The sequence below is a fragment of the Oncorhynchus mykiss genome, chromosome 8, assembly GCF_013265735.2.
Source record: "Oncorhynchus mykiss isolate Arlee chromosome 8, USDA_OmykA_1.1, whole genome shotgun sequence".
Lineage (NCBI taxonomy): Eukaryota > Metazoa > Chordata > Actinopteri > Salmoniformes > Salmonidae > Oncorhynchus > Oncorhynchus mykiss.
In genome coordinates, this window is record NC_048572.1 from 65,928,163 (window position 1) to 65,942,568 (window position 14,406).

At 39.2% G+C, this 14,406-nt stretch overlaps 1 protein-coding gene across 3 annotated transcripts in view; it reads left to right on the forward strand.

Annotated features, from left to right (window-relative positions):
• The first annotated feature begins 2,872 nt into the window (after window positions 1–2,872).
• Window positions 2,873–14,406, forward strand: part of LOC110530370 (contactin-associated protein-like 2) — a 74,440-nt gene continuing 62,906 nt past the window's right edge. Inside the window, exons 1-2 of one of the 3 annotated variants that reach the window (XM_036985997.1) lie at window positions 2,873–2,990; window positions 3,250–3,343. In XM_036985997.1, the coding sequence (XP_036841892.1) occupies window positions 3,262–3,343 (82 nt within the window). In that variant the 5' untranslated portion in view covers window positions 2,873–2,990; window positions 3,250–3,261. Of the gene's footprint in view, window positions 3,344–14,406 lie in introns of all 3 variants that reach the window. The other 2 variants (XM_036985996.1, XM_021613365.2) reach the window with 2 other exon arrangements.

The window sequence follows — 14,406 nt, forward strand, 5'->3', positions numbered from 1 at the left end:
GAACAATGGTGTAAAACTGTTTTTTTCCCCCCAGACATAGCGCTTTGCATTCAGGCCAAAGAGTAAAATCTTTGTCTCATCAGACCGCAGAATCTTTTGCCTTATGCTCTGTCTTTCAAGTGCCTTTTTGCGAAGGCGTGATGTCATGTGCCTCTTTTTCTCAGAAGTGCCATCCATCTGGCCACTCTCCTATAAAGCACATATTTGTGAAGTGCTGTGGAGACTGTTGTCCTGGCAGGCTCTCCCATCTCAGCCAAGGAACTCTGTAGTTATGCCAGAATGGTCAATGGGTTCTTGGTCACCTCCCTGACCAAGTTCCTTCTTGCCTGGTTGCTCAGTTTGGTCTGACGGCCAGCTTTAGGCAGAGTCTGGTTAGTTCCGTATTTCTTCAATTTTCCAATGACCACTAATCTCTTGGAAACTTTCAACACTACAAATTGTTTTATACCCTTCCCCAAATATATGCCTCATCATAATTCTATCTTGGAGTTATAAAAACAATTCCTTGGACTTCATGGTATAGTTTCTGCTCTGACAACTGTGGGACCTTATAAAACAGGTGTGTTCTTTCTAAATCATGTCCAAATAATTGAATTGGCCACAGGTGGACTCCAAACAAGTTGTAGTGACATTTCAAGGATGATCAAAGGAAGTTGGATGCACCTGAGCTCAATTTGGAGTATCATAGCAAAGGGGTGTGAATACTTACATTACAGGTCAAAGTTTTAGAACACCTATTCAAGGGTTTTTCTTTATTTTTAGTATTTTCTACATTGTAGAATGATAGTGAAGACATCAAAACTATGAAATAACACATATGGAATCATGTAGTAACCAAAAAATTGTTAAATATATCAAAATATATTTCATATTTTAGATTCTTCAAAGTAGCCACCCTTTGCCTTGATTACAGCTTTGCATACTCTTGGCATTCTTTCAACCAGCTTCAGCTGGAATGCTTTTCCAACAGTCTTGAAGGAGTTCCCCCATATACTGAGCACTTGTTGGCTGCTTTTACTCCACTCTGCGGGCCAACTCATCCCAAACCATCTCAATTAGTTTGAGGTCAGGGGATTGTGGCGGCCAGGTCTTCTGATGCAGCACTCCATCACTCTCCTTCTTGGTAAAATAGTCCTTACACAGCCTGGAGGTGTGTTGGGTCATTGTCCTGTTGAAAAATAAAGAATAGTCTCACTAAGCCCAAACCAGATGGGATGGTGTATCTCTGCAGAATGCTGTGGTGGCCATGCTGGTTAAGTTTGTCTTGAATTCTAAATAAATCACAGACAGTGTCACCAGCAAAGCACCCCCACACCATAACACCTCCTCCTCCATGCTTTACAGTGGGACATACACATGCAGGGATCATCTGTTCACCCACACCACGTCTCACAAAAACAGGGCAGTTGGACCCAAAAATCTCCCATTTGGACTCCAAATTTCCACCGGTCTAATGTCCATTGCTCGTGTTTCTTGGCCCAAGCAAGTCTCTTCTTATTATTGGTGTCCTTTAGTGTTGGGTTCGATTCTAGGCTGTATCACAACCGGCCGTGATTGGGAGTCCCATAGGGCGGCGCACAATTGGCCCAGCATCATCTGGGTTAGGGTTTGGCCGGGGTAGGACGTCATTGTAAATAAGAATTTGTTCTGAAATGACTTGCCTAGTTAAATAAAGGTTAAATATATATATATATTTAAATGGATAGGACTACAGATTGGTTTCCACAAGTTACCATAGCCACAAAGTCAAAATGGACTATAGTAAATATTGATGATAACTATTTTATTTTTGGTCTTAATTTAAGATGAGAATTAGGCATAAAGTTAGAATTGTGGTTAGGTTTAGAATCACATTTTAAGAAAAGACATTTAGAAATAGGCAGGTTTATTATTTTTTCAACTCTTCAATCTCTGTCAAGTTGGTTGTTGATAATGGCTTAAATGCCATTTTCAAGTCTTGCCATAGATTTTCATGCCAATTTAAGCAAAACTGTAACTTGGCCAATCAAGAACATTCAATGTCGTCTTGGTAAGCATCTCAAGTGTATATTTGGCCTTGTCTTTTAGGTTATTGTCCTGCTGAAAAGTGAATTTGTCTCCCAGTGTCTGTTGGAAACCAGGGTTTCCTCTAGGGTTTTGCCTGCGTTTACCTCTATTCCGATTATTTTTACCTCCCCCCAAAAATTCCTAGTCCTTGCCGATGACGATCATATCCATAACATGATGCAGCCACCACCATGCTTGAACATATGTAGTGTGGTACTCAGTGATGTGTTGGATTGGATTTTCCCTAAACATAATGCTTTGTATTGAGGACAAAAAGTGAATTTCTTTGCCACATTTTTTGCAGTATTTTGGAATATTCTTTATTCTGTACAAGCTTCCTTCTTTTCACACTGTAATTGATGTTATTATTGTGGAGTAACAACAATGTTGTTGATCTATCCTCGGATTTTCTCCTTACAGCCATTGAATTCTTAACTGTTTTAAAATCAGGCAATGGCAATGTAACCCCCAATATAGTGTTGTTTGACTCCAGAGGAGTTGAATTAACTCTTGCAATTATATTGTGAGTAAACATTACTCTAAATAATTAACTCTAGAATAGGCCTACTGATCAACACTGCAAAAAGTTAAAGAAGTAACAATTATTTTTCATTTAATACTGTACAGAGTGAAACGTAATGTTGCAACACTAAATGTAGCATATACAGCTCTGAAAATATAACTGTATGCTTAACTCTTTTAGACTTGGACCAAATGTTATATGTGGCAGAGTAAAATGTTCTCTGCCTTAATTTTATTTCACCGACGCGTGTCCCCTTGTGTATGTTTGGTGGACCGTACCATCACCGAAATAAAGGGGAACAACAAGACAATTTCCAATTCAGTACCTGAACAGCGGCGACTCTGTTTGCCCGGTCATAATTAGCAAGCGAGTATTCCTCAATGCAGTTAGAGCTAATGGGGCAGTGCACTGAAAAAACATGGTTCGTGAGGATATTCTTTGAAAAAGAGGACCGTTTTTGTCAAGTGTTTAGTTTTGCTGGGTGACACTAGAGGTAGCGAATAATGCGCACCAGCGTGTAAGCGAGCCATTGCTTGGTAGCCGCCACTTTCTATATAGCTAATAAAGCCCTATCTGGATAGCTGTCTTCAGCTTGCTTCCGCCTAGAGAGGCGGGTTACTATACGAAGCATCCATAGGCAAAGGAAAACAACAACTTGACACAATTTTCTTTGTTTCAAGGTCTAATTGAAGATGCTTCCTGGACCGGAGCTAACATTACTGCTCTGGATCTTCAGTTGCATCAGCAGCCTCAGCTCAGCATCTTCAACATCCAGTGAGTAGGCTAACACACACTATATGTCCTGAGCTTCGTTGCTTTGTGTCCGTCTTGTGCAGGACAAGGACCAGGGCATTCATTGCAGGCTGAGTGTTATGCGTCAAAGTGTTTTAACACTTCGGCATCAGACCTGCTTGGAACACATGGCAGTAGAAGAGTACCGGTGTTTTCAGTGCTTATATCGGTGTTTTCAGTGTTTATCGTCTGTTATTGTATTTATTTATTGGGATGGGGCTATGCTGCTTATTAGGCTACATTTGACCTGACTCCTTGTGTCGTTCGTAGATCCAATAGATGATTCTGAATGGCAGGCTACAGTATAGGCTACGTTTGGTCTGTGTCAAAATAATCTTCCCCTTGATACATGTTTCTGCAGTTGTTTCGGGAGATGCGGTTTTTATTACAGTGTACTGCAATATAGTTTATTTTTACTGAAGGCACATTTTAAGTCTCCAAAAAGTTGATTTAAAAATTATATTTTAACGGTATAGATCAGAACACCTACTGTCGTTTTATTCTGTGATAAGTCATGAGTTAATTAAGCCTAATATTTAACGTGCATACATACATATGAAGGATAGCTATCGTAACAGCGTGTGTTTTAGGAAATTATCTGCGTGCTTTACTCTTTATTTCTAAACTAGTCTAAGCCAATATAGCAGGCATAAAATAAACTGGATTGACACAGCTGTATTGATGGCTGGGGGAGAGTGCTGGTCCCATGTGACATTAACTTTAAATGGATCTGTTAAACATTAAGATCTGTACAAGCAAAGTCATTATTTAACCAACATCTATACTGAATAAAAATATAAATGCAACATGTAAAGTGTTGGTCCCATGTTTCATGAGCTGAAATAACGTGTTTCTCTCAATTTGTTTAAATTCCTGTTAGCGAGCATTTCTTCATTGCCAAGATAATCCATCCACCTGACAGGTGTGGCATATCAAGAAGCTGATTAAACAGGTGCACCTTGTGCTGGGGACAATAAAAGGTCACTCTAAAATGTGCATTTTGTCACACAACACAATGCCATAGATGGCTCAAGTTTTGAGGGAGCAGGAAATTGGCATGCTGACTGCAGGAATGTCCACCAGACCTGTTGCCAGAGAATTTAAGATTAATTTCTCTACCATAAGATGCCTCCAACATCGTTTTAGAGAATTGGGCAGTATGTCCAACTGGCCTCACAACCGCAGACCGTGTAACTATGCTAGCCCAGGACCTTTACATCCGGCATCTTCAACTGCGGGATCGTCTGTGACTAGCCACCCTGACAGCTGATGAAACTGAGGAGTATTTCTGTCTGTTATAAAGCCCTTTTGTCTGGTAAAATTAATTCTGATTGGCTGGGCTTGGCTCTCAAGTGGGTGGGCCTATGCCTTCCCAGGCCCACCATGGCTGCACCCCTGGCCAATCATGTGAAATCCATAGATTAGGGCCTAATGAATTTATTTCAATTTACTGATTTCCTTATATGAACTGAACATAATTGAAATCGTTGAAATGGTTGCATTTATATTTTTGTTCAGTATATTTTGTGTGTGGATGTGTCTGTTTACACATGTACATGTGCAAGAGAGACATTAAGATGCCATGAAATGAGAGCATAGAAGTCCCAGGACAGCAGTAAACAGACATCCAGATCAACTGAAATAAAACAAAAAATAGATCACATAACTCAGTGATATTTGGCACTACATTTGGCTATTTAACAGACAATACATAGTGGTGTAGGTTCTCGCCACACACCCCTCCCCTTCTTCTTGTCTCAATTTTTTTTTATTATACACAAGATACTATATCTTCATGCTTTTCACTGACAGCTGCAACTCAATAAGCTAGTCCTACATTTGCCGCATGCCCTGCCCAAGAGGTCTGAATAGTTTCCGAATGCACTGTAGACAGGCGTAATTAGGAATTCTGGCAAATGTATTTCCCTATTGGAGGCACTGCCTATGCCTGTCTGTGACGCTTGGCCTTAGTGTAACGGTAACCCATGATCATGTTTGAGGAACAGAGGAAGGGGTATTGCATGTCATTTCTGTCATACTCTATAACTGCTAAGAGGGAAAGATGATTAGCTCCTCCAAATTAAGCCATAAAAATCTCACTGTTATTTCTGTCTATTCAAGAGGTTGTGTACATTGTGGTAAAGTGTTCAGATGTTATGCCCTTGCCATTCATTCAGTGCGCGAAATAAGTTTGTTTCAGTGGCAAACTATCTTATCATCATGCCTGATAGAAAGTTGAGAAACACACAGACAAATTAGAAAAACTTTGCCCAAACTCAGTGAACACAGCCTGACCATTGACACGACTTCACAGGCAGAGCTGACTGCAGGCTGAGCTCACTGAGGTAGTGACCTCACTAACACTGTTTGAAAACTCTCTTGCCACACCATAAGGATACAGTTTTCTTAACTCCAAATATACACTTCTTGTTGTTATCATTATCGTCACAACTTGCATTTGCAATGTTCCTTCAGTTTTCATAAATGAAATGGAGGGGGAGAGAAACCGAAGGAGAGAGAAACAGAGGGAGAGCTTGTGTGTTTGTGCCTATTAGAGCTGCTAAACACATGATTTAATTGCTTTCCTCCAGCCTGCACTGACCTTTCACTATTTGTATGAGTGGAGAGGCAGAAAGTTTAGATTTAATGAAGGTTGGATTTCATCATTCTGAACGTCTCGGATCAGATTTAGCTGTAACTACCTGGTTACCTTATCTACATCTTTATACCGATTGTGTTAGACTAGATACACATTGAAAGCCAAACTTCTATGGAAATATTATTGGATTTCAATTGTAGTGGTTTCCCTGACAGATTATCATGTTATATTAAGTGACTTCTGTGGTTAAATAAGGGTTAGTAAATTAACATGGTAAAACCAGATGAGTTATTTTGCTAGTACCTTGTCAGTAGCTATATTTCCATTAATTTGTCCATTTTATTTTATTTTTTCCGACATTTAGAAAGTTTGCATAGAACATAGATGCGACAATTGCTTTCCAGGGTGTGTTTACATTTAACTATCTTGTGTCATTAAAACAGCTGGACGTAATGATGTCACACCTAAAAACGTACAGTGTCAAATAAAAATGAAGTGGTTGAAGTGTTTCCATGACTCATTAAGGCAAATTGCGCATGAAAAAAATGTTGACAGCCTGTATGCCCTCCCACCTATCTGTTTCATGTCTCAGGTAGCCCACGAAAGCCAGCATGGGTAGAAGGCAACAATTTACTCATATTTGCCATATGTTCTAATAATTATCCTGTGCCAACGTATCGCCATGGTCCGTGCCATGGTGAACCTTGCACTCCTGTAGATCTGAAATAATTGGATGGTGAAACTTGCAGCCAACTAGAAGAGCAAGGCGATGCAATTCAGGCATTCATGAAAGTCAGGACAATTATTGTCCTGCAAAGAAACCATAATTTTTGTAGTTTTATTTTGCAAGCAGTAGACATTTGGATTGAAATGTGGAGTGGAGATTTATAGTTGTGGTGACATCACGTGCCCCGCGCACCTTCGAAAGGATTTGTAAATCATAATTTATTCACATTTGTCGCAATACGTTTGATTTCCAAATCATTTTGAAGGTGCACGTGATGTCACCACAACTATAAATCTCCACTCCACATTTCAATCCAAATGTCTAATGGCTAACTACATGATGATCGACGCTAAAATATTCTCATTATGTAGACTACCCTACTCGCACAGCCTACCCGCACTGTATCTGCTATACCCGCACTGTATCTGCTATACCCGCACTGTATCTGCTATACCCGCACTGTATCTGCTATACCCGCACTGTATCTGCTATACACGCACTGTATCTGCTGGCTAGAGCGCAAAAGCCTAAACCAGACACATCTGCTGTAAACGCAACAGTTTTTGTAACTTAACTATCGGTAAGAGTGACCGCATTTCAGCCATACAAATCCATCCTTGTCGAACAGATAAAAATGTATCCTGTATCTGCTGTTTCCATTACACGACACAATTCTTTTTGCAACATTGCTTTTGTCGAACAAACCTGGGTCAATGGAAACCTGCCTAATGAGAAGGGAAGCCAGGGGCCAATCACCCTTTACTTCCATTGATGTCTCTGTGTTGACCTCTTGGTATTTGTAATGACTGGGACATAAAGACCGACTCATTGTGGCCACGTGTCACATTTGTGTGTCAATGATTTCCTACAGTAAGATTCCATTTAAAGGTCATGAACAGTCAATCATGTTTTTCATGAAATTAGTTATTTGAAGGGAACCAGATCAAAGTATGATAACCAAAGTATGAAAAATTACTGTTGCTTCTACATTGATAAAATTGATCATGAAGTTACTGGTCCCCTCCCCCATGTCAAACACTTGGATTCACTATTAAGAGGACAAGGTGACATCACCTTAACTCTCATTTTTAATACACCAATGGTAACATGATATTCTCTTACCTAATTGAAGTAAGTACTGCCTTGTAACCAACATTGGAGAAGGCGTGTTTGCAGAGAGGTGTGGTTTATATACTAGCTAGACTGTAGGGGGTCGGCAAATATAATTCAAAGTTTACCCTATTCATCTATGGCAAGGATACTTATACCGAACAAAAAATGTAAACGCAACATATAAAGTGTTTCCATTTTTCATGAACTAAAATAAATTATCCCTGAAATAGTTAGTCCCATATGTACCTCCTTAGTTTAGAGGCAATGGGGCCACACTCTAGGGTGCTGAGGAGTAGTTCTGTCTGTAATAAAGCCCTTTTGTGGAGAGAAATTTTGATTGGCTGGGACTGGTTCCCCAGTGGGTGGGCATATGCCTTCTCAGGCTCACCCATGGCTGTGCTCCTGCCCACTATGTGAAATCCATAGATTAGGACCTAATTTATTTATTTAAATTGACTGATTTCCTTCTATGAACTGTAACTCAGTAAAATCTTTGAAATTATTGCATGTTGCGTTTTATTTTTGTTCAGTATATATGTTTCTCCTTTCATCTGTGTCGGGTGTTAGCTAGTTACTGGCTAGCTAGGTCTTCAGACAGCATGGAACAAAAGGGGGGGAAGGGTGTTCAAAACTTTGATGCCGTTGTCAAGTCAATATCTGTCAATGCTGCTGTGAACCGCATCACAAGAGACCATGTAAAATAAAAAATAATAATAATGAAAATAATGCTATCATAGGTGCAATTTCAGTGTTGTTTGAGTTGCTTTGTGTATCACCAAATTAGCCTGAGATGATTTTACTGCATTGCAACCAAGTTGCTTGACATTGGTGTTTCAAAGATCTGGTCAGTCAAGGCAAGCTCGTGAATATAAGTTCTCCACCCACTCAGCCTGTCTTTTCAAACTTCCTGGTAGTTAGCCATTAGAGAAAGTACTTTTCAGAATGACTGTTCAGGACCTTTAAAAAAGTGGATTGATCAATAGAAAATGCAATGTATAGTTTAAATTCTTTATTTTTCCACCCAAGAAGTTAAATCTTAGAACTAATCACTTAATTCATCAGACTCAATGTACTTTCCCTGGCTAAAGGATTTAAATACATCTCAAATCTGAGTAATACAATTTGGCCAATTAAATAAGTAAATCCAATTGAAAAATGGACCCAGTCAACCCTCACTAAGGTAGCTCAAAGACCTGCATAGAGAAGCCATAGGGAATAGATCAAAACAAATCAGGTCTCTCTTTAGTTCACCAAACGAACTATAAAAACAAATGAATCATGCATATTTCAGGCATAAATACCTGCAATGGACTGTACAATACACATATGGCACAAAAGAGAGAGGATTTCTACTGTCTGAAAGAGAGACTACTCCTTACAAATGCCGTATGGATTTTATACTTGTGTCCAGTGACCCTAAATAACTAAATGTTAACAATAATATTGAACTGAAGCTGCTGCGTGGGTCATGTAAGTAGGGGAATAGTGACTACGTCTACAGATAATAATCTTGCTGCATATCCCCTTTTGATAATGAACCTCTAGATTGGTGTTTTTTTGTTAGGCAAATGAGAAAGCTCATTAAGATTCTGGACACCTGCCACCATCATTTGTCAAAACATGTGACGACCCTTACCGTGACCCTCCCCCCATTCTCCAGGATCCTCCTTTTGTTCACTCTTGGTGGACATCTCCAGAACAAAGACCTACCCCAAATCAGCTCCCAAAATAACAATACCACATTAAATCTCTAGTAAAATATGGCCGTTATTCCACTGTCACTGGCATTGCACATATGGAGACAGGTTGGCCTCATGGCCTCTATACATGCATATCTGAAATGATTACACGTTTATCACATTGTTGTTTGGATTGAGATGGGGGGTTAACTGTAGGAAACACACTCCCAGTCACAATGTCTTGCCATGGCTGATTGCTGGTCATAACTCTCTGTGTGTGATTGTGAAGTGAATCATTGGGGTTTCTGAGTCCCAGCAAGAGGAGATTAAAAAGGAAGCACTCATGCACCCGCTTTCAGGCAGCAGACCTCCCCGCGGATCACCAGCTTTTGACAGACTATGTTTTTCGTTAAAAAAATTAGAATTCATTTGTGAGCAGTGCGGGCAGATGCTGTGTTCAGTATGATTGGGTCGAACAAAGAGAGGGAGCCAAGGAGGGAGCTATTCAAAGCCTAGCTCAGTCATTACCACTTGATGGGGCTGTGGGTTGGAGAGGCATAATTGACAGCGTTCACAACAAAAGTAATCACCCGTATTAACTCACAACATATGGAGTGTCAGTCAGTCAGACTCCCAAGATGACTCCCAACACTGAAATCTGAGATTAAAATCGAAACTTTTTAACATCATCATTTTAGGGAGGTTGTAAAAATATATGTTTATTGTAATTAGCTCCAGTTGAGTTAGCTAAATAGTGGAAATTGAATAGCTTTGTTTACCACAAGCTTCAGGGGCTTAACTTAAAGCCAGCTCCTGCTGTAAATAGAGCTATCCAAAAACATGGCCTTGTATGAAATCCATGATCAAATATAGCATGCACAATGATGTTGAACTGTAGCTGCTGTGTTCAGTATGATTGGTTCCGTATTAAACATGATCCTGTTTGAAACATTGTATCTATGCTATGGTGGGGATAGTTGAGTGCGTTTGAGTGTGGCCCCATTGCCTCTAAACTAAGGAGGTACATATGGGACTAACCATGTCTCTGACACAGATCTTTAGGCACAGAACTCCCTTTAAAGCAACTGCTCTGGTTTACTGGTAAACAAAAATCTGTCTCATTAATTACTGTCCCCTTTTTTATTGCACATTTTAAACCAAATGTTTTTCATACTGTAGCAGCAGCATTGTGGTTTAATGTGATGCAGAAGTGGGCTATTTTTTTCTATTCTTGTGTGTTAATAGATAGTTAAATGATGCATACAGATAATTGTATGAGAAGATGGTAATTATAGTTTGATTTTATTTTGGAGTTCACATCTAGTATGGGATGGGGGCAAAATAAATGATAACTGAAAGAAAACATTCATTGAGCTTGCAAGACGGGGGTTCCCAAACTTTTTAACTCAGGCTCCCCTTCCAGTATTGGGGAACATTCCGCACCTGCCACGTTCATGACGCAAACTGTTATCACGCCTCTTGTTGTTGGATAGGTTTTACAGCTTTACCTGTAAGCTTATTTCCTGCAATTCAACACATTTTGTCATAGAGTGCAGAGAAAATGATGCAGTTTTAAAGCAAATGTTCTATTCTATACATTTTGCCATGTCTAATATGTGATAGTTGAATGACTCACACATTACAACAAAATCTATGGGGCCCCCCTGCGCCCCACAGATCGAGAACTACTGATCTGAGATACTTAATGAGATGACTGTACTTGGTATAAACCTTGTCATATTTCTCTATTTAAATGAGCTTTTTGATTCCCCTCTCCTCATATCCATTCAGACTCATATTCACTGATATCTCCACCTGCATTACTATCGAGGAGGAATTCATATTAAGTTTAGACCCACCCAATTTATGTCTGCGATATTAACATAATTATTTTCCTGGTTATTCCAGTTCTTAGAAGGCATCCATTATTGATCAATGTCACATCCATTTCTTTGACAGAATATCACCCGTAAATCAAATACAATTTTATTGGTCACAAACACATATTTAGCAGATGTTATTGCAGGTGTAGCGAAATGCTTGTGTTCCTAGCTCCAACAGTGCAGTAATATCTAACAATTCACACATCTAAAAGAATGGAATTAAGAAATATATAAATATTAGGATGAGCAATGTCGGAGTGCCATTGACTAAAATACAGTAGAATAGAATACAGTATATACATATGAAATGAGTATGGTAGTATGTAAACATTCAAGTGACCAGTGATTCCATGTCATGTATACAGTGCCTTGCGAAAGTATTCGGCCCCCTTGAACTTTGCGACCTTTTGCCACATTTCAGGCTTCAAACATAAAGATATAAAACTGTATAATAATTTTGCACGCCCAATTTTTCAGTTTTTGATTTGTTAAAAAGGTTTGAAATATCCAATAAATGTCGTTCCACTTCATGATTGTGTCCCACTTGTTGTTGATTCTTCACAAAAAAAATACAGTTTTATATCTTTATGTTTGAAGCCTGAAATGTACTGGCACTGTATAGGGTGCAGCCTCTAAGGTGCAGGGTTGAGTAACTGGTAGCCGGCTAGTGATGGCTATTTAACAGTCTGATGGCCTTGAGATTGAAAAACAGCTTCTGTCTCTGTCCCAGCGATGCTGCACCTGTACTGACCTTGCCTTCTGGACGAACTTGAATTCCTTGGCAGAAGAATTGGCCTTATCAACTCAAAGTAGACATTCCAACAACTGTAGGTTCAGTATACAGTACCTATATAGCAGCAGTTACTGAATTCAGATGTAACAAATATATTACCACTCCTGCAAATAAAGTCCTGTGTCTAAATTGGCAATGATTGAGTGGTGTTTGTGCATCTAGCGTTGTGGTGTTAAGGAGCAGCATCTTGAGAGTTATTTAAACACTCAAAAATACCCATTTCCTTTGAAGGACAGCAGTAGGTAGAAGGAGCGTGTTTAATTTGATGCTTGGTTACTCTCTGCAAATCTCACAGGGATGGCTTCTGAAAGCGTGTTGCTTTTGTTCAAACTAATCTAAAAAGGCAAGGAAATGTAAATATGTCATTTTGACTGACATGTAACGGAGCAATATGTCATTTCAAGCAGAATTGCTCCACCGTGAATAAAAATGTGTCAAATTGTGATTTGCTGCCACATTTCAATTTGGTATCCCTGTTCTCTGATGTTTTAATGTGTTCTACAATACAGTTCAACATTCAAACATCACTCGATCAAACTTCCCACCAGAATAAATGATTTAGCTTCTATAATTTTCCGCTCAGAGTGCTAAGACTTGGTGCTCAATGAGTAGTAGCTAATTCATTATCACAGCAGAATGAAAGTACAGTAATGGTCCCACTGAGAATAATTATTCTTAGAGCTTCATTTGCTGATATAGTGAATCCAACACTTTCTTTTTCTACTTTTATATTAATCCTGTGAGCAAGTGTCCTTGCGACACTCATTGGCTTTGCAGGGGCCTACTGTACTGTTTAGTATTGTCTGCACGTGTGGCATCACAGTGCCATTCACTCATTGTTGAAAAATAACAGGGGAAGAGAAGGACAGAAGCCTATAGACAGCTAATTTCCACTCTCTCTCCCTCTCTGGAATACCATCAATACAATAGTTACCTAGTTTGACGCAGGAAAATCTTTGAACAAGGTCAATGTACATAGCCTATGTACCGCTGCATAGATCCATATCATTGAACACATACATTGGAGGTGACAAAACATGCCATTCCATTAGTTTAAGCGGAGGCCATGCTCCAATAACAGCTCAGCTGCAGTCACGGCTTTGGCTGTGCTAATAAGGCCCAGAAAGTCAGAAGCTCCACAGTGACATATTGAATCTAACCCATGATTTATGCAGTGGTATAAAAAGTACCCAATTGTCATACATGAGTAAAAGTAAAGATACAGTACCTTAATAGAAAAAATACTCAATTAAAAGTGTAAGTCACCCAGTAAAATACTACGCAAGTCAAAGTATTTGATTTTAAATATACTTAGGTATCAAAGTAAATGTAATTGCTAAAATATACTTAAGTATAAATAATTTCAAATTCCTTCTATTAAGCAAACCAGACAGCACTATTTTCTAGTAAAAAAAGAATCGTAATACAGATAGTCAGGGGCACACTCCAACAATTTACAAAGCATGTGTTTAGTGACACCGCCAGATCAGCGGGAGTAGGGATGTTCTCTTGATAAGTGCATGAATTGGACCCTTGTCCTGTCCTGCAATGCATTTAAAATGTAACAAATACTTTACAACACAGTACTTGTGTTCCAGTGTTATACTATTGTCTATATACTGTAGTATTACTATATTTATTTACTATTCACTGTAGTGTTTCTGCAGACTTGAGTGTTTTTGCAGATGACTAGTATACTGCAGTATTGTTTTTGTGAAAATTGCTAGTATATTGCAGTATTTGTTGTCGTGTTTTTGCAGACTAAGGGGTGCTTTTATACATTCCCTGCATGTCCTCCCATAATAAGGGTTCCGACGGAAACACTGACAAAACCTTTGGTTCCTATCTGGTCACTCAATATACTTCAGTTACAAGATTGTAACGATTGAGGTTTAGGGGAGAGTTCTGGTGATGCCCATCTACTGTGGGACTCCAGTTGAAGAGCAGGCGGAGGCAGTAATGCAGTTCAGTTTGAGGCTTTATAGATGCAGGCACTGAGATGATCCATGGAATGATTGACAGTTGAGACTGGTCTTGAGACTTGGTTGTCTTTGTATGGGGTATGGTTGATCTAAAAAGGAGAAACCGCAAGGTACAAATAACATGCCATAACAGCAATGAAAAAACATCATTAATTGTCCATTAATGTCAATAATCATTGACAATATGCAATAAGCATTTACATTTGGAAAACTATGCATAAATATAGCAGCAGTCAACAATGAACTTTAGAAAGAGGTGCAGTGGCATG